Source organism: Abrus precatorius, unplaced genomic scaffold, assembly GCF_003935025.1.
Source record: "Abrus precatorius isolate BTA unplaced genomic scaffold, Abrus_2018 Scaffold11, whole genome shotgun sequence".
In the NCBI taxonomy this organism is placed as follows: domain Eukaryota; kingdom Viridiplantae; phylum Streptophyta; class Magnoliopsida; order Fabales; family Fabaceae; genus Abrus; species Abrus precatorius.
The window spans coordinates 21,909,927-21,937,481 of NW_020874303.1; the positions used below are offsets into that span (position 1 = coordinate 21,909,927).

At 31.5% G+C, this 27,555-nt stretch overlaps 6 protein-coding genes across 11 annotated transcripts; 3 read left to right on the forward strand and 3 right to left on the reverse strand.

Moving 5' to 3' along the window:
* Window positions 1-1,882: 1,882 nt before the first annotated feature.
* Window positions 1,883-4,359, forward strand: LOC113856321 (pentatricopeptide repeat-containing protein At3g16610). The gene has a single exon (XM_027488103.1). It carries the CDS (start codon window positions 1,943-1,945, stop codon window positions 4,328-4,330), a length of 2,388 nt encoding a protein of 795 aa, XP_027343904.1. The 5' UTR covers window positions 1,883-1,942; the 3' UTR covers window positions 4,331-4,359.
* A 2,017-nt stretch (window positions 4,360-6,376) lies between these two features.
* Window positions 6,377-8,368, forward strand: LOC113856306 (universal stress protein PHOS34-like). Its single transcript, XM_027488079.1, has 4 exons — window positions 6,377-6,560; window positions 6,839-6,930; window positions 7,912-8,033; window positions 8,281-8,368. Exons 1-4 carry the CDS (start codon window positions 6,377-6,379, stop codon window positions 8,366-8,368), a joined length of 486 nt encoding a protein of 161 aa, XP_027343880.1.
* A 1,155-nt stretch (window positions 8,369-9,523) lies between these two features.
* LOC113854679 lies at window positions 9,524-10,212 on the forward strand. Its single transcript, XM_027485828.1, has 2 exons — window positions 9,524-9,957; window positions 10,046-10,212. Exon 1 carries the CDS (start codon window positions 9,571-9,573, stop codon window positions 9,937-9,939), a length of 369 nt encoding a protein of 122 aa, XP_027341629.1. The 5' UTR covers window positions 9,524-9,570; the 3' UTR covers window positions 9,940-9,957; window positions 10,046-10,212.
* A 1,294-nt stretch (window positions 10,213-11,506) lies between these two features.
* Window positions 11,507-15,570, reverse strand: LOC113854677 (rhodanese-like domain-containing protein 8, chloroplastic). 2 transcript variants are annotated; one of them, XM_027485826.1, is made up of 9 exons: window positions 15,207-15,570; window positions 14,881-14,934; window positions 14,541-14,690; window positions 14,123-14,285; window positions 13,329-13,420; window positions 12,853-12,956; window positions 12,210-12,482; window positions 11,874-12,066; window positions 11,507-11,759 (listed from the first exon to the last, which is right to left on the reverse strand). In XM_027485826.1, the coding sequence occupies exons 1-8, from the start codon at window positions 15,516-15,518 to the stop codon at window positions 11,907-11,909; spliced, it is 1,308 nt and encodes a 435-aa protein (XP_027341627.1). In that variant the 5' UTR covers window positions 15,519-15,570; the 3' UTR covers window positions 11,507-11,759; window positions 11,874-11,906. The 2 variants fall into 2 exon arrangements, with proteins under 2 accessions (XP_027341627.1, XP_027341628.1); XM_027485827.1 differs by lacking the exon at window positions 14,541-14,690.
* Window positions 15,571-17,402: 1,832 nt separating this feature from the next.
* Window positions 17,403-20,729, reverse strand: LOC113854773. 5 transcript variants are annotated; one of them, XR_003502794.1, is made up of 6 exons: window positions 20,263-20,729; window positions 20,111-20,160; window positions 19,876-19,963; window positions 18,725-18,841; window positions 18,133-18,258; window positions 17,403-17,706 (listed from the first exon to the last, which is right to left on the reverse strand). XR_003502794.1 is itself a non-coding variant. In XM_027485985.1 (5 exons), the coding sequence occupies exons 1-5, from the start codon at window positions 20,692-20,694 to the stop codon at window positions 18,208-18,210; spliced, it is 738 nt and encodes a 245-aa protein (XP_027341786.1). In that variant the 5' UTR covers window positions 20,695-20,729; the 3' UTR covers window positions 17,447-18,207. The 5 variants fall into 5 exon arrangements, 3 of the variants coding, with proteins under 3 accessions (XP_027341786.1, XP_027341787.1, XP_027341788.1); XM_027485985.1 differs by having other exon boundaries at window positions 17,447-18,258; XR_003502795.1 differs by lacking the exon at window positions 17,403-17,706 and having other exon boundaries at window positions 17,960-18,258; window positions 19,838-19,963.
* Window positions 20,730-21,263: 534 nt separating this feature from the next.
* LOC113855828 (probable ADP-ribosylation factor GTPase-activating protein AGD15) lies at window positions 21,264-26,803 on the reverse strand. Its single transcript, XM_027487458.1, has 8 exons — window positions 26,711-26,803; window positions 26,176-26,234; window positions 25,246-25,336; window positions 23,152-23,206; window positions 22,686-22,782; window positions 22,381-22,582; window positions 21,725-21,905; window positions 21,264-21,316 (listed from the first exon to the last, which is right to left on the reverse strand). The coding sequence occupies exons 1-8, from the start codon at window positions 26,759-26,761 to the stop codon at window positions 21,264-21,266; spliced, it is 789 nt and encodes a 262-aa protein (XP_027343259.1). The 5' UTR covers window positions 26,762-26,803.
* Between the last annotated feature and the right edge of the window lie 752 nt (window positions 26,804-27,555).

Consider the following 27,555-nt stretch of genomic DNA (forward strand, 5'->3'; position numbering starts at 1 on the left):
ATTAATAACAAAATTATACTTATAATATTCTAAATGATATAAAGGTTTTTATATTAGGATGCATTAAATTAAACTCATAGTTTATATTCACTCTCATTTTCTCATAAAATTTTTCAAAGGTTATGTCTCGAATTTAAAAAAAAAGTTACATACCAAATAAGATAAATACCACAAAATATTTAAATGATTGTTGTCATCAATATTATATTCAGATCATAAGGAAAAAATTAAAAATATATGTTGAAATTTAAATTTAAAAATAAAAATTATTTAATTTTTTAATCAAATAAAAATACATATTATTTATATATTTTTTTTCACTAATTCAAAATGTATTACACAAGAAGACATATTGTATTATTAAGAAATCCATATTGCCTCCTGTCAAAGGCAACCAAATAGAAGAAGAAGAAAAAGTTAGCAAAATATATTATTTAGCTTGTATTGGAGTCTCAGTCTTTCAAAATACTATATAAGAATGTATTTATTATTTTTAAATATTTAATGACTTGAAAGAAGAGAAAATATATTTTTGTTATATTAAAATTATTTTATAAATTTAATTTAAATATAGTGTAAAAAAATTACATTATCATCCAATTATAAATTCTTATAACAGTAAAAATTATTGACTTTTGTAATAATTAATAAAAAAATATATTCACAATATATTTTAATTAATTAATAATATAAAAATTTTAACATTAGAATACACTAAATTTTAACTCAATTTTTTTTCACTCCCATTTTCACGCAAAAATCTTCAAAGAAAAAAAAATGGAAAAACAAAATCTTTTGTTTTTTGTTTTCTGTTTTGGTCATGTAAAAGCAACAGTTGGGATACATTACATGGGCTGGGCTCCTCTTTTAAAACTAGCTTGAAACATTTTTTTGCTAACAGCTTAAAACATTTTTAGTTGAGAAGTCAATTAGAAGGTTATAATTGTATAGTTAGTTAATTAAATCTGGCTTATTGATAAAAATAGTTATATAATTATTACCGATGATTTAAATAATTAAAAATAATATTTAACTATTATATGAGTATGAATTATTTAAAATAATTTTATTAACTTTAAATATTAAAATTAAATTTAAATATATAAAATAATAAATTTTATTAAGAAATAAAATTCATTATAATGGAGATTAAAAAGTGTAACAAATATTTTTCAGTAAAATATTACTATTATTAATTATTTAAACTAAAAACTAAGAACTGATATTAAAAAATTATATTTAAATAATTAAAATAAAATTGTTATATTTATTGATAGCTAACTTTTAAAAATAAAATATTAATTCAAATAAATTTTTTTAAAATTATTTTTTATTTATTAAATAACTTTATTAATTTCTTGACTTTTTTTTAATATATTAGTTGTTCTTACACAAATTCAATTTGGATAAGCTTTTAAATAACTATTTACGTGAAAAAAAAATAAAGAGATAATATGCATAAGACTTATTTTATAAATTAAAAATAATCCATATACTTTAAGTTATAAATTTTGAAGAAGTTAATTGAAAGAATTATTTAAAAAATAAAAGAGTATAAGTTAATATTAACTTATAAAAATAAATTTATTTATTTTATTAGTATTATTTTCTTGTTTTATATAAATATCCATTGAAAATGGTCCAAACTTGACCATAACTTTAAAGCCTATCTTACCAAATGGTTTCCACCTTTACCAAGTTCAAAGAACATTTTTTAATTAAAAAAATTATTAACAATATATTTTTTAATAAATAATTTTTAAATTGTTAATTAAAATTTATTTAAAAATTATGAGTCTCAATCTTAGTATATATTAAAAAAGTGTTGGTAGCACGGCTCTTCTATACGTGGAAGGCATGCCCATTACAAATTCGCTAGTAAGGAAAACAAGAAACGAAAAATCAGCGTTCTCTTCTGAAGTTGGGTGGGGCAAGGAATAAAATGCGAAGATGCTTGAAACGTGAACAAGCTTTGATCCGAAACCATAAGAACCAACTTTCCTCAATTGACACCCAAACTCACCGCCATGTCAACAACGTACATGAACCCAATTCTCGTTCTCAATCTCAATGGAACAACGTACCTCATCAACAACACCCACTTATCCTTGACAACCTTGTCCGTCTCTATGTCTCACGTAATCAAACAGAACATGCTCGCCACGTGTTCGACCAAATTCCAAAACCAAGCGTTATTTTGTGGAACATGATGATTCGAGCTTATGCTTGGACTGGCCCCTTTCAACAAGCCATTCACTTGTACCATCGCATGCTGCATCTGGGTCTCACACCCACCAACTTCACCTTCCCTTTTGTTCTCAAAGCCTGTTCAGCTTTGCAAGCAATTCAAGTTGGTAGACAAATACACGATCATGCCCTCACACTTGGTCTCCAAACCGATGTCTATGTTTCCACCGCGTTGCTTGACATGTATGCCAAATGTGGGGACTTGTTTCAAGCACAAACGATATTTGATTGTATGTCCCAAAGGGATATTGTTGCATGGAATGCCATCATTGCTGCATTTTCACTTCATGCTCTTCACTATCAAACAATGCAGTTAGTTGTCCAAATGCAGCAAGCTGGAATCACCCCTAATTCTTCAACTGTTGTGTGTGTTTTACCCACAGTTGGACAAGCTAATGCCTTGGGGCTGGGGAAGGCTATTCACGCTTATTCTGTTAGGAAAATCTTCATTCGTGATGTGGTTGTTGCCACGGGGCTCTTGGATATGTATGCTAAGTGCAGTCACTTATCTTATGCCCGGAAAATCTTCGATACTGTGAACCAAAAGAATGACATATGCTGGAGTGCTATGATTGGAGGGTATGTCATCTGTGATTCCATGAGAGATGCTTTGGGACTTTATGATGACATGGTATGCATCTATGGCTTGAACCCCTCGGCGGTCACTCTTGCAAGCATACTTCGAGCTTGTGCAAAGCTCACTGATTTGAATAAAGGGAAAAACTTACATTGTTACATGATTAAATCAGGGGTGAGTCTAAACACAATGGTAGGAAACTCACTGATATCAATGTATGCCAAGTGTGGGATTATGGAAGATGCGATTGAGTTTCTTGATGAAATGATCACGAAAGACACCATTTCTTATAATGCTATCATTTCAGGTTTTGTGCAAAATGGGCATGCAGAGAAAGGTTTACTTATTTTTCGCCAGATGCAGTTATCTGGATCCGACCCTGATTCAGCAACCATGATTGGTCTACTTCCAGCTTGTTCACATTTGGCCGCTCTACAACACGGGGCTTGTTGCCATGGATACTCGGTGGTTCAAGGCTTCGCTGCAGACACCTCCATTTGTAATGCCATTATTGACATGTACGCAAAGTGTGGGAAAATTCATATCAGTCGGCAAGTTTTTGATAGAATGCAAAATAGGGATATTGTTTCATGGAATGCAATGATAATTGGTTATGGCATTCATGGGCTATGCATGGATGCACTTTCACTGTTTCGTGAATTACAAGCATCAGGCTTGAAGCCGGATGATGTGACCTTTATTGCTGTTTTATTAGCATGTAGCCATTCAGGGCTCGTGACAGAAGGGAAACATTGGTTTAGTGCCATGAGCCATAACCTCAACATCACACCAAGGATGGCACATTATATATGCATGGTAGACCTTCTGGCCCGAGCAGGAAACTTGGATGAAGCATACTCTTTTATTCAAAGGATGCCATTTGAGCCTGATGTTCGTGTATGGAGTGCATTGCTTGCTGCATGTAAGACCCACAAAAATATTGAAATGGGTGAACGAGTGTCAAAGAAGATTCAGCTACTTGGGCCTGAAAGTACTGGGAATTTTGTTCTTATGTCTAACATCTATAGTTCTGTAGGCAGATGGGATGATGCAGCACATATTAGAAGCATACAAAGGCATCACGGTTTCAAGAAAAGCCCAGGATGTAGTTGGATTGAGATATCTGGGGTAATCCATGGATTTATTGGTGGGGATCAATCCCATCCTCAATCAGCATCCATAAATAACAAGCTACAGGAATTGCTAGTGCAGATGAAAAAATTGGGATATCGTGCAGATCCTAATTTGGTTCTCCAGGATGTTGAAGAAGAGGAGAAGGAACAGATTCTCCTTTATCATAGTGAAAAAATAGCCATTGCATTTGGAATTCTTAATACCAACCCTAGTGACCATGTTCTAGTTACTAAAAATTTGCGTGTATGTGTAGACTGCCATACTGGTATAAAATTTATGACCCTTATAACAAGGAGGAAGATAACAGTGAGAGATGCAAGTCGATTTCATCATTTTGAGAATGGAATTTGCAATTGTCAAGATTTCTGGTGAGAAAATGGAGGGTGGAGATAGAATCACCCATTGGCCAAAAAATTATTTTTCTTGTGCCACTTGCTGCTGCCTGAGCATATAAAATTGTGACTTCTCAGGTTTTTGTTTAAACTTATCTTTTTATTTTTAAAATTAGGTATTAGAAAAAAACCAAGGTTTTTCTTATAAAAAATTTTACTTATATTTATATGTGATCATACACAAGAAGGAAACTCGGTTTCTTACTCCAGCTTCCTAACCTTTCAGTCTTGGCTCTTGAGAACAAAATAGGAGTAGAAAGCAGAAAATGAAGCAGAGCAGCTTGCGTTTCAAGGCAATAATAGGCAAAGAGGGGGATGCTTCCAAACCATTATAAATTATCATTAGAATTCTAACCCACAAAATACAAAAAATAAAATCAAGGTGCGCAGCCGGATATTTGAATTAAGTTATTCACAGGAAAATCCACGGTGTTTGGTTGAAGGTAAAGAAAGGGAAATTTTTTTGAAAGTTCTTAGTTTAACTGTATTTTTTTTTTCTTTCTGTATTTTAACGTATATGTAATTTTTTAAAATTTTTCTAACTTTTCAAAAAGTCTTCCATCCTAAAATTTAAGCCAATAATTAAAAAAAAATATATTATAGAGGTGTAACATATCATTGATTTGTATAACTTAGCAAAAGAAAAAATATAAGAAATTTTTTTATTCTATTTCTTTTTGTAAATTTTTATAAATCAATAATATGTTATAGGTTTGCAAATTATTGGATGAAATTTTGGAGTGAAAAATTCAATTTGAATGATTAAAAAAATTAAGAAATTAAATGTGGGTGATTAAAAATAAAAAGACTAAAATCACATGTAAACCAAAATATAAAGAGTAAAAATGAAATTAAACAAAAGTTCTCCTTATTCAATTATAATTCTTCTTTCCCTTTAAAATTGAGAAATAATAAAATAAAGATAATTAAACTAAATATTTGAGCTATCTCTTTAATTCCTTACTTCATCTTATATGTTTGTTTTGTTACTTAGAGACAGGTAAAGGTTAACAACGGAATATTTAAATAATTTATAAAAACTATTGAAACGAAACTATGCGCATAATGTATCAAAATATTTCTTTTTAAATAACGGCCATATTAATTGTTTTTTTCTTTTCATAATTAACAAAGGACATTTGAAATATAATAACACAATGCAATTACTTATTGTCTCCTTTCAAAAATAGTAAAGGACATTGACGAATTCGGTTGAAATTGTTAAAAGTGGGAAGCAAACCATAGGAATCACATATTATATTGTTAAATTACTTAAATATTTCGACTATATATAATTTTGACAACTCTGAAATTTTTATTTTTTTTAAAAAAATTAAATATTTCATAAGTTGTATGAGTATTTAAATATTCTATGATTCATCATGATTGGTTATAAATTTGATTATTTGTATTTAAAAATGATTATATGCTTTTATTTTTAATAATAACCATATCCAATTATTTAAGATAAACTATAATTCCATAATCGAAATCCTTTTTATTTAATAATATTTTTTTTTCACGACTAGCAAAATATTGTATTTTAAGAAGTCATATTATAATCGGAATATCTTCCCTTCAGAATACCAAAATCCAATTCCACTCTTTTTTTAAGGTAAATTAACGAAAATAATGTTTAATAAGAAATCTGTGCAAAGAATTTACTTGAAAAAACTTATTGCATCTTTCTCACAACATTAGCATTATCTGCCTAATTATTTTAGTTAATTTATAGTTCTTAATTGATTATTTCACAAACTTGTTTAATAAAAATAAGGGTCAATTCATAATTTTAGTTCCTGTGCTTGATTTACATTTTAATTTAATCTATACATAAAAAAAATATTTTGATTGATATAAATAAAATGATAGATTAAAAGAAAAAAGAGATAAGAATTACATGTCAAATTTGCTATATATATATATTAGCATTAGATTGTACAAATGCATATACCACTCCCATAGACAAGCAACATTGATGAGACTAATAGTGTCTTTATTAGCTTAGTTGTGTTTTGGAAATTAAATGGCGAGTTCTTCAGAGAAACGAGTAATGGTGGTGGCGATGGATGAGCATGAGCACAGCAACTATGCCTTGGAGTGGACCTTAGAACATTTCTTCACTCCTTTTGCTCCAAATGCTCCTTTCAGTCTTGTTATTGTCAATGCCAAACCCTCTCCACCTCTTGCTGTGAGCATGGCAGGACCTGGTAAACTATTCTCCTATCTTTAACTTGTAGCATTGAAATGATTTTAAATTTCACAAAAAAATTAAACACACTAAAAACTCATCATGATCATATAACATGCTTCTCTCTGCATCTACAAATTATATACTTGTATTTCATTTTGTTTGTTGATGATATCGCATTACACTTGTCATATTTATTACTTAGTGCAATAATTTATGTTTACCAATTAATTTTGATTGTGTATATAGGTAAAGTGCTAAGTACTAAAGTACATGTTGATGGAACAGGGGCCCTAGGGTCTGAAATTTTTCCTGCAGTAGAAGTGCAGCTGAAAGTGATTGCTGAACAAATTATAGAAAGGGCTATGCAAATTTGTTCCAGTAGATCGGTACTTATCTTCTCTTTCTGTCTAGAAGTAGTGTTTTTTACCTAAGTATTATATATATTGTTTTTAAGTGATTAATACATAACAAATATAATTCATACATAATCTAAAAAACATATGTTGTTGTAAATATTATATTTTATAAGAATAATGTTTGAATAATGACAATTGTTATATATATATATATATATATATATATATATATATATATATATATATATATATACCCACTTAACGTACAAATCAAAATGAATAATAAAGTGTGGAGTCGTCGCAATTAACAGACCTTCTGGTGTATTAACTTTTAAAATCTCATAATTTTTAATGTTTTAAAAAGGGTGATTTTATTTAAACACTGCCATATTTATTTATCATTAAAATCAAATATCAAGCTAACTAATTTAGTATTCAAATAATATATTATATTTTCACACAAAGTTTTTGTCCAATACAATAAAATGCAAGGTGTGTATGTTAAAATATTTGAAAATTTCAAAACAATACATGTATTAAAAAAAATATTATTAACAAAAGCAATTGATAATTTAGGTTATTACAGACAAATTACATTTCACATCTTTTATTAATCATAATGCCAAGAGTATATTAATTATATATTGATGTAAAATGCTCGCATATATCATTTATATAATAATGTCAGTTATGTATTAATATGTTTTCTTAAACAATTTTTAATGTAATGTGAAAAAATATGTGTATAATTTTTGTAAAATTTTCTTAACTTAAAAAATTATAAAATAGACATTTTGTATTAGATGAATAATCAGAAAAAAGAGAGGGACCAAAAAGTAAAATTTTCAATTGATTAAATAACAAGGAATGATAAAAAGGAGGGTAAAAATTTGATATGGTTTCAATGAGTAGTGTTTTTGAATTGTGTTTTGTTCATAGTTTAATGTTATACAATGATAGGTGATCCTTCCTTTCTAATTTGTTTTTAAAATATTGGTTTATGACATGCAGATTCATGAAGTGACAGTGGAAGTGGCTGAAGGTGATGCTAGGAATGTTCTGTGTGAAGCCGTAGATAGACACCACGCAACAATATTGGTTTTAGGTAGCCATGGCTATGGAGCTATCAAAAGGTATCCATTAATTAACCATGAGCTATTTTCTTATATATTAATACATTTCCAGAATTCCCAGTCCTTGCTGATTCTAGTGCAAAGTGCAGAATGATATTAGAGGGAAATATATAGCAATTTTTATCACTAAATTTCTTTGAGTTTTCTTTTTTAATGTTATTTTAGTTTAGTTCTATGCAATTAATTTGAAATATTTGTATGATCCATTTGATAAGGGCATGAAGCATGATAGTGGTTATTATTGCAGGGCGGTTCTTGGAAGTGTGAGTGACCACTGTGCTCATCATGCTCATTGTACAGTGATGATTGTGAAGAGGCCCAAGTTCAAAAATTAAATCCATCCCTGTCTTTGTACTGTACTTAATAATTATCCCTATCATATATGATATAATATGGATATGAAGTTCATATCCCAACTAGATTTTATAACTATGTACGAGTTTATAATATATTCAATGTTTTTATATATGTTTAAAATTTTCTTAAAAAATGAATTAATTCTTTTTTCATTTAGTGATTTGTCTATTGTTGCTTATTTAATACTTTAGTCTTTTTTTATAAAAAAAGAAAGACAAAAGTACCCAAATTATTTGCCCTAACATTTGTATAAGAAGGTTTTTTTTTTTCAATTTTTATTTTTAAATGTAAATTTTAAAATAAATTGTGTTTGGTTAAATTAAACTTATATGAAATTTTAACGTAATTTTGAATATTTTAAGCTCAAGTTTTTTAAAAATTAATTATTGGTTACAAAAAAAATTCAATTCCCTTTAAATGACCTATAAAACTCATCTTCACATGTTATTATTGCCACTATCCGCATTTTCACCTGTAAAGTTACATTTTAATATTAAAAATTATAACAAAATAAATTAAAAAACTTTTACAAATCGATTTCAAAATTTCAGTAACTAACAAACATTCCAAATTGGTCCTTAGTTGATTCCATTCAATATTTGAAGCTAAATTTAGTAGTTTTCTTTTTGCCTTTTATTTTTCATTTTCATAAATAATTATAAAAATATTATCTTTTTTCAGTTTATTTAAATTTTAAAAATGCATTGGAAATAATAAAATTGGATTTAATACTTGTAACCTACATAGTTTGTTCCTTTAGTATTTCTTATTCAGTTATTCATGCTCTTAAACTATTATTTTATCAAACATGATTTAAAATTTTTTATTTTTTATTTTTGGGTTTTTAAACTTTATTTTATCTTTATATAATTATAGTTTGATGAGGATTTATAATTATGTTGTTATATTTAATGATGATTAGTGAAATTTAGGTATTAATTAAAATAATTAATGGAAAAAGTCTGACTTATTTGAATAATTGATTATTAAGAAAACTAATGTTAATTTGAAAGATTAAGAAACGGGCCTGTTAATTTGGGACATAGAAGTAGGAAGTGACTGGGCCCAAAAGTATGAAGCCCATAAACATATAACATATAAAAGAAGCGAAACGCGATTGCATTGTGGTCTTGAGGAAGTGACTGAGAGAAGAGAAGGGAAGGGAAGAGAAGAGAGAGCGATGTCGGATCCATACGAGCGAGTGAAAGGAGGAAGATTAGCATTCAAAGGTGGAACCCTCGCCACTCGCTCCAAATCCATTGACAAGAAGAAGAAGAAAAAGAAGAACAAGGACAAGGACAATGACGACAACCCTAACATTGAAGACCAAGAACAAACCCTCGAAGAACAAGGTCAGGGTGAGGGCCAGGGCCAGGGCCAGGGCCAGGGATCAGAATACACGATCGACGCGGCGAAGCGAATGAAGTACGAACAACTGTTCCCAGTTGAAGCCAGGAAGTTCGGTTACGAACCCAAAATCAATTTCAAGTCCGTTGAGGATGCCCTTGATGATCGTGTCAAGAAGAAGGCTGATCGTTATTGTAAATGAAATGAAGCCCTAAATTTGTATGTATTCTAGTTCTGATTATTTACCTTTCTTTCCCTAACTCGTTTACTCTCTCCAATTTCATGTTTGTCTTTGTCGGTTACTCTAGGTAGTACACTTAGTGGTGCCATGCAGCCATTCCTGATTTCCTACTCTTGTAATGTTATACACTGTTTCACATCTTTTAATATCTTGAATGAATCAATAGTATGCTTCAGAAGAATCATGTTTAGTTCATCTCTCTGTCTCAGTTGCAGTGATAGTGATTAATCAATCCTCCTAACTTGTATGCTGTTGTGTATTGTGGAATGTGTGCTACATTCTCCTTTTTTATTCTCCTTTCAACCCTTGAAAGATATATGAGTTGGGTCATACTTAGTCTTTCTAATATAAACAATTCACATGACAATAATAAATACTTATATAAACTTATCTTTTAAAGATATTTTATCTTTTTATAACTTAGTATTATAGCAACTTAATTATTATTGATACAAGTATTTTAGAAGTCATAGAATTTTAAATAATTGCATTATCAGCTTTAAAATATTACCTAATATCTTTAATTTATCCTCTAAGGTTGCAAAATTGATAGGAGATGTTCAAAATTAATATAGTCAATCATGAAAAAAAAAATTGTGCTATAGGTTTGTTTTTTTTTTTTTTTTTTGTTCTCTCATTTATCAATTATCAGCCCCGTAATCTCTTTCATCGTCGACACCTTATAGAAATATCGGAAGACATGTGCTGCCGTGAGAACTTTTTGCAGCTCACATGCGAAGAAGCTACCACTGCTCTGCTGTCATTATTGATGGCGGTGTTAGTGTAATGGCTGATGATGATGAATATGGGTGTGCCATTGGTGTTCACTGAGTGGGGAATAAAGGTCTGATTGGTTAATCATTTGAAGTAAATAACTTATAGTGAAAAATCAAAACCCTTTATAAGTGCCTCATATTATCGGTGTACAGTTCAACTATGATTAAATCAATTTGACAAAAAAAAGGGGGGGATTAAATCAATGGACCATGCACCGGTGTCTTTTTTAGTAGCTAATAAGTTGTTTTAGTTGGCATGGTGGATCATATATACATAATGAGCTAGTTAGATCAATCCTAACTCGATGATTATAAATTACATATATTTTATTAATTCAATAGATTAATTAATAGAAAAAAAAGTATATTAAATTAAAAGGATTAAGGAGATTAAATTAAATCTCAAATCCTGTATTTTTATCTGAGAATAATCTTAGTTATTAAACTGGCCGATTTTAAAAATAGGAAGTAATGGTCATCATATTCTCTTGATGTGAAGTTTTGAAAGATTTTGCTATTACAAGGGTGCATACCAGGCGATTTCACTACCCTTCCTTAACAATAGCATCCGGGCAAGGTTTTGATGTCACTGACAACCAGATAATCGACAAAATATTCATATCAAATATTCAAATCATATATTGGACATTATCTTTCACATGATCAATAATAATTAACCTCAATAGTTTTTCCTCCTTTTTGTTCTAAAGGTGGAACTAAGATGACTGAAAACATTTTACAAGTTAGCTGCAAGTTTACACAGGGATTAGAATCAGAGTAGTGAGATAACCAGAAAAATGAAAAACAAGTTCTCTCTCAACGTACACTACATGAAATTTCAAAATTTCACATTTAAATATTCCAGTAAGTTATCGTCGCAACCTTCGATTATTCTTTTCTAGCAAGATGTATTGCGCATGACAGATCATCAGTATAAACTTATAGGCGAGGGTGCATTGTATGATGTATTCCCTATTTCATCTATTCTAGAGTACTTCAACTCCTGTAAATCGAAGGTATTAGCTAAATACAGGGAAATTCATTAACAGTTATGACTAGCACTGTTCCAATAGATTCCAATGCACAGCAGGAAAATGACGAGAGAGAGAGAGTTGAAATGAAATTTCCATGGGTTAACATGGGCGTGGGCGTTCAAGTTGAAATTTCCATTTTGCCTCGAAAATCCATATCCCGATAAATGTGCCATTTTTTGTACCTTTGCATTCCATTTAAAACAGGTCTAAGCCGAGGAGCAGTAGTGCAAGTCAAACAACAACATCCTCTTAGATCCTCAACACATTTTATACAGCATCTGCAAGACAAAGGTTAACATGCTTGACATAAATATAAATGAATTAATTACAAATTGGGAGCAAAATGTAAATCACCAAGGACCAAAAAGGCTGGTTAAGTCTGTTAAAACGGAAACAAATTCAACGGGGAAAGGAGTCTTACAGAAAAAGCAAATTACAATCAAGATTTGCACAGTTTTTGTGTCTCAATTCACTCACTTCCAAACTACATATGTAGCATTTTGCAAACTTATCATCTCTGGAAACTGGAGCCAACTCTGTTTCAGCTGTGGCCTGGGGATAGTAAGTAGAAGGAGGGAGAGACAGACGGGAGTCAAATACAAATAAATTTCCTACCCATTCTGTCGGGCCTTCATTCTTTAAATAGTGAGAAACACCTCCTTTCAGGGTATACAAGTTCTGAAATCCCTGCTGCCTGTCACATGCAATCAAAGCAATACATCAAATTTAACAATATGGAAAAAAGAGAAAATAGAAGATCTACAGAAGTTCAAACTCGGAAATGTATGAGTTTTCTGGAAATAGAACATAATACCAAAAGAAGCAAAAGAAAAATAAAAGAACACATGAAATAATATTGGGTTTTTCTAACAAGTATCCTAAGGATACTGGTTAAGGAGCATCACTCTCAATTAAATCTTTTTAGTTGCTTAAAAAGCAACTACTAAATGAATTTTATGTTTTCAATGTAATAAATAATTTCTTTCTTATCAAAGTACTCTCTACTTATGTTTCTTTAATCAGAGTGCTAAGGAACTCATTACAATCCTTGTATAATAATTTACCTTAGAATTGTAGAATATACATCACAGCGAATTCCTCCAGTGCAATACATCAATATGTTTGTTTTTTCTTTATCCACACTTGATAAAGGATCTGAAGCAGTGATCTAAAGAGGGCATATCGAAGAGGAGTGCGTTAATAACCATAATGGAAAGAAAAACTTTGAACTAGTGATTCACAGACCCCAACCTATTATCAAGGCAAAGCTCATAGCAAAATAAGAACAAATCTTTAAAAGAAACCAGCATGGCAGCTAGAATGCCACTTTTTATCATAACAAAATTTAATAAATAAAAAATGTTTTTTCCATGAATAACAATGTTGAAATTTAGATTCGATAAAGCCATGATTTTATGGCATTACATTGATTATAAAAGTTATGCAAGTTGATGGGATGTTTCAGTTTATCATGAGAGCATATCAAGTCCCAAATCAGTCCATCACATTAGGGTGCTGAAAGATGAAATAATAACCTGACCTCTTCCTGAGACAGACCAAATGAAGTGCTCCTAAAGCAGTCCACATTAGGTCGCTGAGCCCCACGAAAATGTCCAATATCCCACTCATAACCTGAATAACAATGACGATGTTGTATTCATTCTTAGAACTTAAAACTACAAAATATATATATATATATATATATATATATATATATATATATATATATATTAAAAAAAGGGAAATACTCATATTTAACAGCATGAATTGGAGATCTCAAAAGAGCAGGAAAAATAGATACTAGGCCAGCCAAAAAAATTTGATGTAAGATTATTAAAGGCTCCACTCCCCTAACCCTAGGAATTTACTGTGCGTACCCACACTTACTCTAATACCACTTGTTATAATAAGTATGAACTTTTTATTATATTTCTACAGTAGTATGATATTGTCTACTTTAAACCTAAGCCTTCATGGTTTTGTTTTTAAATATCCACCAAAAAGCCTCATACTAATGGAGATATCTAGTTTACCATACTTATATGTCCTTGATCCTCACTAATTTTAGTAAATGTGAAACTTTGTTCGCACGTTTCAATAATTTTTTAATGTAGGGCTTATTAGGTCTTGGACTTTTCAACTATAACAACTAGCTTTTATGGTGTGATTCTCGTAAGGTCATTACAAAAGGCACTTGGTTCAAGTACCAAACAGTCTAGTACCCAATTAGGAATATAACATAAGAAACAAGGAAGGGTGGGGGTGGGGGAGAGAGGGTTTAAATTCAATTAAGGAAGTAAAGGTATATTCACTTTGAAACAATAAAATCTATACCATTTCTCACATCCAATAGAATGTAACTCCTATTAGGATAATCTTTTGACGTAAGATCAGTTTTATTGATTGCTTGCAATCTATCTCTCCATTCTGAAGGTGATAAAGGTTTTGCCCGCATCGAAGGATCAAGCAATGGAAGATGTGATATACCACCTTCCAACTGTAAAAAAATGGAAGTCATAAGTTGATAATGTTGCCTTACTGCCACATTCTAAAGACATGAGGATAAAGAAATGTAGAAACTTGTTATAAAGATACAGCACAGCCACAGGGAAGTCCTATCTATTGGATGAGAACCCCTCCACCTCCACCCCCACCCCTAAAAATAAATAAATAAATAAATAACAATACAGCTATGCCAATGCTAACAAGCTTAATCTGTAAGAATATTTTATTGCATACTACTATGGCTTGCCTGTACTAATGATGGCTTATAACGCAACTTCAATGCCGGAAAGGTATGTCCATTTTCTGATGGAGATATCTGAACCAAGATGTCAGAAAACCTATTATCCTCTCTTAACCAGTTGACATACGCCAGAGCATCTTTTGATGGCCCACTATACTGCAGTAATATATCACATAAGAAGGACATATTTGGACACTGAAACACTGAAAGGAAGTCTTGTAGCAAAATTTATAAACATTGTAGTACGTTAAGTAAATATTTACGATGCAAGATGATTAGAATCTAAAATGTAAACCATTTAAAAATGTTCATTCAAAGCTCATTGAACATTGATGTCAAAACTAACCTGCGCATTAATCCCTTGTTCATTCAAATAGACTCTTCCATGGATGTCAAGACCCTGCCAAAAGACAAAAAGTTATACCTGTGACAAACAATTATCTTGTCGTTATCAACTAAGAACATCAAATTAACCATTGTTAGAGCATGAACGTATGGGTGAATGCATTCGCGAAGAAAATGATTTACCAATAACAAAACTTGGATACCAGAATTAAAATAATGTAAAGTAGTATGAATTTTCTTCATGCACTTGGCGATTGGAAAATTAAAATTAAAAAAACCAAGTAAAATGATATAAAACGGCAACAATAAAAAGAAAATGAGACGAACCTGAAAGTCCAAGAAAGAATGGTGTTTGGCGACTTCAGCTAGGGGGTCTTCGATGAACACAAAATGGTAGAAATTGACGACCACGAAATCGTGGTCGCTGGAAGTTGAAGTTGAAGCTGAAGGTTGGGTTTGAGCAGCGGGAAGCAGCTTACGATGGGTAAGAGCGAGAGAAGAGGAGTAGGTGAATTTGAATTTGAAGAGAGGCTTGTGGAATTGCAACACAAGACTTTTGTTGCAAAAGGAAGCAGTGACAGGAGCGAGTGGATGGGCACCTGACCCTGACACACTCATCACCTCACTGCACCACCTCATCCTTTCTTCCACCTCTCTGCGATGTAGCTCAGTCTCACTCACCTGTTAACAAAATCTTAGATCCTAGCCCAAGCCCAATCCATCTTTTCTTATTACTTTTACTCTTCTCTTAACTTAATGGTATAACCTTTAACACATCCAATTTTTAAAGTTTAAAGTTTAAATTTTATATTTTATGAGATTTAATTGACCTGATTTTACTGGTAAACTCATTTTACCTGCTTTAGTTCTCACCATTAAATTTTGATCACCCCTCGACAATTATTATTATTATTATTGAATTTTTGCAATAATTTATAAATTATTTTTACATATTAAAAATTTTCACCATCCAAAATATTTATTTTATTGAATGTAAATTTTTTTATGAAATAAGAACATTGATTTTTTAGTCAAATTAATAAACACTTCAATAATTTTCAACTAGTCTTTATGATAATTTTATTATTAAGTCATTGCAATTAAAAAAATTTATAATTAAATCCCCAAAAGCTACATTATTAAGTTATATTGGATGTACCCACCGCTAACTGAAACTCAATGGGAGATGATTGGGTGAAGTATACTTCTCAAGACTCAAACAACGAAAGGAATTGAGAAATCAATCAAAGACTGGTTCAACCTGTTCTTGTACTTGAACAGATCTACTAGAAAATGCGCTTAAGAAAGAATTTGAAGTTGTCGCTCATCTTATATCGCTTGTTAGAATACATTGCATTGCAAATCTCGTCAGCGTTGTTCGTTGACACAAATGTATCATAAGAAGATGCATCGATTTTTAGTTTATCATCGTTTCTAATACAAGTCACAACGGTTCATTGTTCATGAATAAATTCCACACGAGCACAACTGCCCCAAAATTCACAAAAAGTGCGAGCCTATTCGACAAATAGGTTTCTCTCAGAGTAAGTGTTTTTTCTTCTTACAATAAGATTATCATCATACGTTGTAATGAATTCAGCGTGTGTGCGTTTGTCATCTTCTTCCTTCTTTGAAAAAAATGAAAATTAGACAATGTCATAGTGTAGCATAATTACCATTTTCCAACAAAACAAATCATGATAACGTAATTCCTTCAATCTCGATGACTAATTTAAGGGCTTATTTAAAAAAAAATAAAAATACAATTGTCTACTAGAAAAACGCGAGTTTTCTAAGGTTTTGACATGCAGTTTTCTTGAAACAACTATGTTAAAAAAAATATAGTTCATCAAATCATAATTCGATTTCTTATTCAATTGAAGGGAAGAGAAAATAAACACATAAAAATACATTTAGTTAACCTCTAACAATTAGGACTGTCCAATCCATAATAAAATGCTGGAAATTTCCGTATATGAACTTGTTACAAGGAAAATTTCTTCACAAACTCATGTATTGTTGTATAAGCATTTTCATACTAAAACCCCTTCATTCTTTCAATCAAACATTTCCAGACTTTACACTTATAAAAAAGAAACAAAAAGAATAATGTTATCTCTCGAGGTTTACAATAATAGAAAAAGATCGTTAATAGATTTTCTCTAAAAGAACAGCTAACTTAAAAAAAAAAAAAAGAATAAATCGAATAAGAGCTAAGAAGAATTGAATACAATTTCAGCAATGTTGAGGAAATAACCAAGCTTTTAAACGTTATTCCCTGTATTTAATGCAAATAGACGTTGAAAGCAAATAGGATCAGAGTCGTTTTGAACTTTAAGCATATTAGAAGCGCACATTATTACCTTTAAGAATCAAATTATTCTTAGATGACGTGCATCAGGTAGTCCATTTTTTAATGTCTTAATAATCACAGGAGACTGTGCGGCTTTCTGTTATGGTATGAGTTAGGAAGCTTTTGTAATATGTGATTCGGAAGGTAAAGAATGAACAAAATTGGGGTGAGGGTAAAAATAAGGAAAAATATAGAAATCGTCAAATATGCCAAAACTATAACATGCAGGAGAGTAATGCTGCATATCTGATCACTTATCCTAATAGTGCTGCCGATTTCATCATTTAACCGGGGGGGGGGGGGGGGTCCCAATAGCTCGTCTACATAAAAGTATTAACTTTGTACAACAAAGCCACCCAACCCCCCTCGCAAAGTAAATACAAAGGCCTCACAAGTTATTAGTCTACTCACGTGTGGGCAGCATCAGTGTTGAATGGAGCAGCAGCAGCCTTTGGCCAATACAAGAGGGTCTTTCTGTCATGCCAGTTGCAGCCGAAATACCAAAAGATTGCAGCAAGTCATAGCCACCAAGTTTCAAAGATAAAATGCATGTTTGGATTTTCTTGTTAAACTCTTAGTTGTAAGGATGTGAAACAAAACACTAAAATAAGGTTTTATTTACACTATTAACTCTGAATTAGGAAATACAATAAGCCTAGTAACCCTAATTAATCAAGGAAACAAATCAAGAAACATAATGAAATTAGGAAACATGTAATACAGCTTCATCATTTATATAACCTATTAATTCCGCCATACATTATAAATATTTTCCACGATATTCTGGGGTATTATAAAGACATGCTATGATATTCTAAAATACTATAAGATATTATAGCAATGATCAATTGATATTTGAGACCAAAAAGTTTAAATACAACACAAAAGACATTTTAATACCTGTAAACAGTAGATAATTTTTCTCACCCTTCTGATGTAATTGAATTAACTGGACTTTCATTTACCAGTCAGATCTTATGGTGTATTGACAGCAGCAAGTTTTTCCTGAAGTTTTGATATCCGAGCCTGCTTAAATTTAAATGTAATGAACAATGATTATTCCAGTAGACACCAGAAAGGCAAAGCCAAACAGGATACAAAGACACCAGAAACGACAGGAGAAATAAGAGACCTTGCAGAAAAGAAAATTCAATATTGTTCTCACTTCTCAAAACAGTACAAGGTATGACAACCATTTTTAATTAAATCATAAAAAAAATAAGAGTTTGTCCATGCTTATAGGATTCTTTTGAGTTTGTCCGTGTTTTTGAGGATATTAATCCAGCAAGAATATTCTTTCATTTCTTTCTAGGATTACTTTTACTAATTTAGATTAATATTTGGCATAGCTCACAAAATCCAGGGGAAATACAATCTGTTTTCTTACTTATCAGTTTTTCTACATCTTCCTTACCAAAAGTCACAGATGTTTGTTTATGCTACAAATAAATACATATGATAAGAATACCGAAAGTCAAATATTCAATGCTACCTTGAATGATTTAGAATGACGAATTGAAGAATCAATATCGATAGATGCTAAATATGACTGCTCTGCCAAATCAAATTTGTTCAATGCCAAAAAGGCATCACCTTGGCAAATATAACCCTGCAAAGTGAAATAACAAAAATAAACAATAGAGTGCTTAATTTAATGAGAACCTTGAAATCATAAGTTTTAACAGAATAACAGTTTGTTTAAACATAGGCACAACAAAGACGAGAAAAATGAACATTCCCACTCTGGTGATAGGCAAATAAAATTAAGGTAATATCAGTCAGGAATAAAATCTCTAGCTATGGCATTTTATCATGGGATTTTGGTAAATGATCAGAAGGTATAGTTTTCACCAACTGCCTAAAACTGGGGAACAGTGCATAGAGACTGAATTCGCATTTGGGTACTTAAATGAAAAGGTGGACCTCCAAAGGGTCAAGAAACTTAGGTGGTTAAAAAAATCAAGATGAAATTTTCAACATGCTTCTTATGCTGAGAAAGCTCAACCCCTTGCGGGTTGCACCTTTCCACAGAATTTTTCATTAATTCAGAGACTATACTCTTTATCACTCAAATATTATGAGCATATTTATCTTGAGTGTGCAAGAAGGCATACATTCTTTCCCAATAAGATAAGTTAATGATTGTACAGAGTGATCACAAATGCCAGCACATGATTAATCACCTAATCCCTGGAATTTTATTTTATTTTTTTGGTTTGCACCATCCGGTATCTAGTCATCATATTGGTGCTGACTATTCTGGACTTGGGGCTTAGGCACAGTTAAGACACTTCACCCCTTCCCACAAGTATGTTTAGTGGGAATCAAACCAACTCTTTTCACAATCTCAATCCGTGTTATAAGCCACACCTACCTAATCCCTGGTCCTTGACAAAAGTCAAAGTAGCTCCACATTTAACAGTTTATTTTTCATTTGTTTTATTTTAAGTATAGCACTCTCTATAATTGATAAACTGGTGAGCTTTCAAGAGAATGAACAAATAAATGCTGTTTTTCTGCATGGGTATCAATCATGAACCCGTAGTCTTTAAAGGGAAGCTTTTAATATCAGCCCAGAAATGACGAATTGACAAGTCAGTACCACCTCAAATGTCTAGGAAAGAATATAAGAATTTGAGTGACCTCAGAATAGCCGGGAGCTAATGCCAAAGCCTCCCTAGCATCCTCAAGGGCACCAGAGTAGTTACCCAATTCCAGCCTTACAAATGACCTGAATGTTACATAAAAACATTGTTATTTCAACTGGAAACACAAGCACACCAAAATAAAATTTGTGTTTTTCAGAATTGGGAATGATAGAGAATGGCTATGAAACTACAAAACCATAATCATGAAACCTGATGCATAATCAACAAACCTGCATTTGAAAATGACATGTATGCCACCAAAAGGTTTTAAATCTATAGCCTGCATCAATTATTTTCAAAATCAAAATATAGCATGGCACAATCAGTTTCTCTCTAAATTCACGAACCAAATCAGTTTCCTAATAAAAAAGCGTGCAAATACCTGTGAGAGAAGAAGCTCAGCATCAGCGAAATTTCCCTTCGCAAATTCAACATCCGCTCTCTTCCTCAAAGCAAGCGCATCCAAACAACACTTGGCGTCATAGCCGCCGGCGAAGAGAGCCGCCATGACCTCCGCCGCACGAGCAGCTGTACCGCAATGGCCGACGATGAGGCCGTCAGGGAGGACCGCCAAGTTGGGGCCGCCGCCGCACCGCCCCAAGCAACCGCAGGACTTTACGTCGACGTTTGGCGGAGCGAGGCCAGAGAGGGTTTCTAGGGTCTGAAATGAGCCCTGTCTGCGGCACGTGCGGTTCGTGCACACCCGAATTTCTTGGAGCTGTTGCGCTTTGGCACAGCAACTGAAACGGCATCGTTTAACGGATGGAGCCATCGCGAGAGGAGAACTGAGGAAGAGAGTGTAACTGTTGTCCATTGATTACTTCAACTTCAAACCTTTCCCTTATCATATTTTAAATGAAACGGCTTTTTTAAATTATTTTGGTCGTTGACCTTCGAAAATGAATTTTAGGATGAGGCCTTTTCATGGTGATATAAATAATTTAAAATTATCTTTGAGCTTTTTAGGATAAAAATTTTATGAAAAGTGGATATAATCATATATAACATTTGACCCTTTTTTATGGATTTTAAAATAACAATATGAAAGTTGAAGTATAAAGTATAAGAGATTTGCAAATTAAATTAACAATTGTTTGGTAATTTTATAATATATGATTCTCTATCATGATTGGCTGGCAGTAAAATTTCTGGGTGTTTCAGGCAAGAAAGAGAACTAATCATTGATTGTTTAACAACTCAAAATTCAATTCAACGCTAACGTTGTCTTTGCATTTGAATGAAAATAAATAAATATAACTGTTATTTCCTCCATCCCTTTGTTCATTTCAAATTAGTCATTGTTGTAAGAAAAATGAACCACGAATTACAACGCAAATAAACCATTTTACTAAATGACAAAGTGGTGTGGATGCAAAGTCTAATTTAATTATATCCTGCGGCAGTGTGTTGATTCAAAACTTGGTCCTCAAACCAACCTGCGAAAACAAAAAATAATTTAAGTTCCTTTAAGGAAATACTGCACATTTCAAACATGCTATAACTGGAATATGAAACTAGAAATCACATTGTTAAAAATTGAAATGAGAAGCGAAGCACACACCAAACTTACGTAGCTCAATGCTCGTGCCACATAACAATGTCATTTGCAACTATAATCTTGTGACATCAACACCAAGGGCTAGCTGAACAATCTACAAACTTACACCACTGACACACCTCTGCAAACATATATATGTGTGTGTCATTTAATGTATTCAAATTCTGTGTAAAATGTGAAACATCTTTACTTGCTTTCAATTTCATAATTCTCTAAGGACTCTTTTTATCCATTGAATTTGAGGAAAAGAATATAAGATATTATAGATAAAAGCATTTTGTCATACAATCAAATGTTGCCCAGCTTGAAGGAGGAACAATTGAGAAGTTCTGTTTATCGTCACGGATGCAAAGCAAGCTGAAAATGTCAGCTGAACCATTACTCTTTCCTGTGGACTTGTCAAAATCAACTGATGAAGATGGCCTCTTTAATGGAGGTGAATTCTTCTTTTGCATGATCAAAGAACCCTGAATTGCATTAATAAACTTAAATCATATTTCCTTGTTTTCAAGATGTAAATATTGGAAGGTAAGCCAAAATTTAATCTAAATAAACATGGACAAAAGAGAAAAACACTGGGCAAATGAAGGGGAAAATTTGGAGATGGTTAATGACAGTTAGAAATTAGTTAGATTAGTTAATTATTTGTGACATTAGTTAGTTGGTTAGATTTTTCTTCTAGTATACTCATGTTCAATCAATATAATGAGTTACTTCTATGGAGCTCCTCCCTCATTCTTTGAGATCTATGATCTTTGGCCTCACCAACTTGGTGTCACTTGCTTCAGTCATCGAAGTTCTAATATTTGGGACAGTGGATTGCAAGTAGTAGTAAGAAACAGGTTCATTAATTGATCCAGGGAACATGCATCAGTGCAATTAAAATCCAAAAGGGCATTATTTACAAAGGACTCAAAGAGAACTTCATGAAAACATAGTTACCCCTGTAGATCTTGTCATTGGTGGCAGAATTTGTGCCATGTGGTTTGCTAGAATGCTTTCTTCAAGAGAAAGTCTCCTAATGTTCTTTGGAACACAATTCCTAGCCCCTCCGTTTGGTGACTCATTAAAATTACATATTGTTTCAGTTGACTTTGAAGTTGGCTGTAACTCATCTTTTGAAGCCCATCTTTTCTCCACATACCTGAAAGATCCTAAGCAAGTTGAGAATGGGAAATGGAAAAGTAGATGAAAAATATCTTCTAATTTCAAGCAATGTCTTGAAAAAAAGTCCATCAGAAGTTTACTTGGAATGAATAAACTTCTCAATTCCCATTTTACTTCTATCAAAATTTGGTGGCATCGCCGCCTCCCAGTGCTTATTTGACTTCTGATTACCCATAGCTGCATAAAACATGCAAATCAAGAGACTAGTTCAGTATCCGTAATGTGCATCCACGGTTAAAAAAACAAGACTAGTCTTTTATGAAAAATTAACCTTTGTTTCTTTCCTTTTTGTGATGAATAGTTTTTCTAATAATTTAAACAGGTATGTGAAATAATCTCCTGGAAATGTTTTCTCTCTACATGAATACCGAGTGGCGTAGACTATTTGTGTTATATAATTAATTTTGTTCAGTGCTACTGCTAAACTAATCAGAAAAGAAGCTCACAAACACTTTGCATTTTAAAAGTGTCACTCACATCTTACTGTGATTCAGTTAATAATAATTTTCACTAAGAAAGCAAGAAACAAATTATATAGTTTCTTACATTGCATGAAAGAAACTTGATCTGGTAACCACGTATCCAAAGTTGTGGACCGCACCTAGTTACAAAATCAGAGATTCAATCATTCTCAATTTATTAATAAAAAAGAGAAATGTATGTAAAGAACAATTTGAATATTGTGGTTTATTTCAACCTTCCACAAAATAGAAATGTCAACTATTTCTTATAGAAATTTCTTTTATATACTAATTTAAAATTATCTGTACAGTCATCTAGACACAACATTTTATTAAGAAAATTTTACAAACTACATGATTAAAAAATCATTAAAGAAAATTAGACAAAATTAGTCTTTTTATCTCTTAACTTTAAGTAAAATTTATTTTATTTTTCTAACTTTTTTTTTATTCAATTTAGTCCTCAAAATTTTATTTTTTCTTTCAAGCTAATCCTTTCGGTTAACTTTGTTATATGGCATAACAAAGATGTCATAAGTGATGCTAAAATGGCTTAACGCCATTTATTTAATTTAACATGTAATTTTTTATTTAAAAAATAATCTAGGTGACACTCACTCGTCCATTTTTCCTTCCCCTCTTCTTCCTCCTTCCTTTGTATCTCTCTTACTTCTTTCTCCTCAAACCCACCAACTCTATCTCTCTCTTCCGGAGTCCCTTTTCTTTTACCCAAAGTGAAATATTTCAATGTTTCTCTCTCTCACAGGGGTACTACAAATAATTCAAATTTTTAATCTTGTTCTGTCTACAAAAATTTAATTAGGATTAAACAATTTATAATCATAAAGAAACTAAAAACACAAAATCAACTACAAGAAAATTAAAAAATTATTGGAAAATTGAAAGAGAGAAAAAAGAAAAAAAGTATGCTTGATCTTGTTTCAGCTTGGATTTTTGTGTTTATATTTTTAAATTTTTATTTTTGTTTATTGGGTGGTATCAAAATGTTCTTTTTCTTCTTTTCAAAGTGTGTTGTTTTAACTTTGAAACATTGAGTTTAATAGAGTGTGTTTTCTTTTTCCAGTGTGAGCTAGGGCTTGTGCATGCACATGGACGTGCCGAAGTTGAAGCTTTTTTTTAAGGAATTTAGTATTTTTTTTAGCTCACATGAATTGCTACAACTTAAAAGTTTTTAGTTTTGCAACAATTTGTATTTTTTTTTCTTGTGATTGGAATTTACTTCGTGTTTTTCTATGTTACAATTTATGTGTTTTGGGTTATGTATTTTCATGTTTTGTTGAACTAAAAAAGAAATGGATGATGTGATGATGAGAATGGTGTATGGAGAGTAACAATCTATGTGTTAACAAATAATAACTTAAGCAATAATGTCTAGTGAGTTGGAGGGAAAAAAGGTGAGGGAGTTGCAAAAGAAGGAAGGGAAGGGGAGAGGGCTACAGAGAAATAGGGGCTGCGAGAGTGGATGGGGAGAGGGAAAGTTGCAGAAAAGGAAAAAAAGGCCAAAGAAAAGGGAAATCAAGGCTACAGGTTGGTGGATTGAGGGAAGGGTGAGAGAGTTACAAGAGGAGAAAGAGGAAAGAAGGAGGCTGCAGGAAGGGAAAATTGGGATTGCAGGAGGGGGAGATAAGGCGCTAGTGGGTTTGGAGTAAAGGAGTGGAGAGTTGCAACAGTAGGATGAAAAAAGAGGAGTTACAATGGCGGGACTTAAACAAATTTTATTATTTTTAAATAATTTTTTAAATTAAAAATTCAGATTGAATTAAATAATTGACATTATACCATATCAATGTCACCTATGTAATAGAACTAATAGAAAAGGAAAAGATTAAATTGAGAAATACACAAAATTTTGAAAACTAAATTAAATAAAAAAATATTAGAAGACTAAAGTGAATTTTGTTTTAAAATTAATGTATGAGAAGACTAATTTTATGAAAAAAATTATATGCAACAACAAATTGATACCTTTACTACTGAGATGTATGTGACAACTCTTAGGGAAAAAAATAAAAGAAAAGGCATAGTTCTTATTTGAGTAAAATCCCATCTCTACATATCCAAATCATTCTGTAGCATTTTGGTACAAAAATCTCATGTCAAAACTCTCTGCATAGAAGAGAAAATGATAAGCTAAAAGAACCCATGAAATAATGTAAACCTTTGATATATGCACTCCCAGACTTCGGTGAATCCCTGAACATTGCATGCAAATGAAAATCCCTAGATTCACACTTGCCCATCGCGGTGCCCTGAAATTATAAAAATAAATTTTAAACCATAAAATAAAAAAATAATTTGTTCCATAAAGAAATTTAAAACTTCATGAATTTCTATGTACAGTATTTGGGAAATCAAAGCAAGGGGCCATTTGGTTTCACCAAATGTTTTCTATTTTCATTTTCTCTTTTTTACTTTAAATCACAAAATTGTCACCTTATTTTCATTATGTTACATGTTTTAAAAGATTTGTACATGAACACATTGAAAACAATTTCAAATTTTACAAGATTGCAAAGAAAGAACCTGTATGGTTGGAAGAAAAAATCACAATAACGATCGATTATAAAGTGATCATCTCCTCATGCTTCTACAGGAGAAAGTTCTTGACTAAAGTATAGAAAGAACCGATATAGAGGAAAACTTAACTTATAATATCATCTAGTTAAAAATTATATTGGATTTTGTTTCAACAATAAATGGCATTTTCTTTTATTTGCTTCATGAGAAAAACACCCTCAATTTGTATTATACCCCTCATTGCTAAATGAATCATTGATATTGAAACATGTGTTGTTAGATAAAATTTTATCGAGATATATACAATCCCCAGAGTCATAAGATGGGAAAATAACTCCAAAGTGAAAAAAGGAAGGAATCAAGATATCATTTAAATATCCCGATTTAAATGATACTGAGGCACACCACTGATATCCAAGTGGATAAAACAGAAATACTGAGGAACATCAATGGCAAAAAGATGAATTGAATTGAAAACCTTATTTAATGATCTATTTTAGTATAAACTTAATAAAGAAAAACGTCGTTGATTATTCATAAAATAAAATAGTAAGTTCTGATATGCATCTACTTGTTCCTGCAGTCTGCACATTCCCTGTTCTCAGGCAGCTTAAGAAGTCCTTCCAATATCTGTTCATAGGCACAACATAAAAGAAACAGTAATTTTAAATAAAAACAATGAAATTTTAGCATAACTACAATTAAAATATGGCCATGCTAAGAATGCTGCAACTATAAATGTCACAGTACTAAAAAACACCCAACATCTAGTAAGTCGAGGAAATAAATATGCAATTCAATTGAAGATAAACAAAAGTAAATAAATGAATTAATGTGAAATTTTAACACTTTTATATGATATATCTGAGCAAAAACATTAACCAATCTCTCATTGACCAAATTATTTGGAGGTAGTAGTTTTTTCTGTGTTATAAAAGGTTTAGAGGAGTGGGAGTTATGTATCCAAAATCACAAAAACTAACAATGGAACTTAGAGAGGCTAAACTACTACTTTAGTCCCTGTGATTTATAGTTGCAACTCACAGTATTTATGAAAGCATAACTTTGAATTAAACACAAAGTGTTAAAACAGAAATAGAAGAAACCTTGGTGTGCTTGGCATTGAGCTCCTTTGATACTTTGGCTTTCTCATTCATGTTGAAGGAGCACAGCACAATGAAGGAAGAGAGGAAGGAAATTATTATGTGGGAGAACGTTTTTATTGTTCCAAACAAAAGCACTGTGGGACCTACAACTCCAACTCTGCCTACATCATCACTCCCTCGTTCCCTGTGACTTTTACATATAAACTTGGTTGGCAACACCACCACAAATCAAATCAACACACCCAACACTACAATTTCCAACGTTTTGCTTTTTCTTTTCTCTTTCTCATCGAAACATAAACCTTAAAATACTATATATCATTGCGGGCACAATCCGGCAATCTGTGTTGTGGACCACCACTTTGGAATGATGTGAGAAACTATAATACCAAAAAACACCTGATAAAATACTTTGGAAATTGGATCTTGCTATGGGTTAATTTTTTTAAAAAACAAATAATAATTTTATTTTTCTATTTGTATAAGAAATTATTTTTATCACGGTCTTGATAAAATCATTATTTTAATAAAAAAATTGTCTTTTATTTTTTCTTATCTGAAGAGAACAAAATTGCCATGAGTTCTACGTTTTTTTAATCATTTTACTTTTACTTTAACCAAACAATGGAAGTGTCACTTGAGCGATTTAGTCATTGTTAGATATACAGTTGGCAAATATTTGACTTTAGAAGGCATTATGTAATTTATGCCAATATTTTACTGAATAATATTTTACTTCATTGTTTAATTTTATGCCAATATTTCATTAGATAAGTTTAATGATATTATTAGCTATGTATTTCAAAATCGTTAAATAATATAATAAAACTTTATTGAATTATATT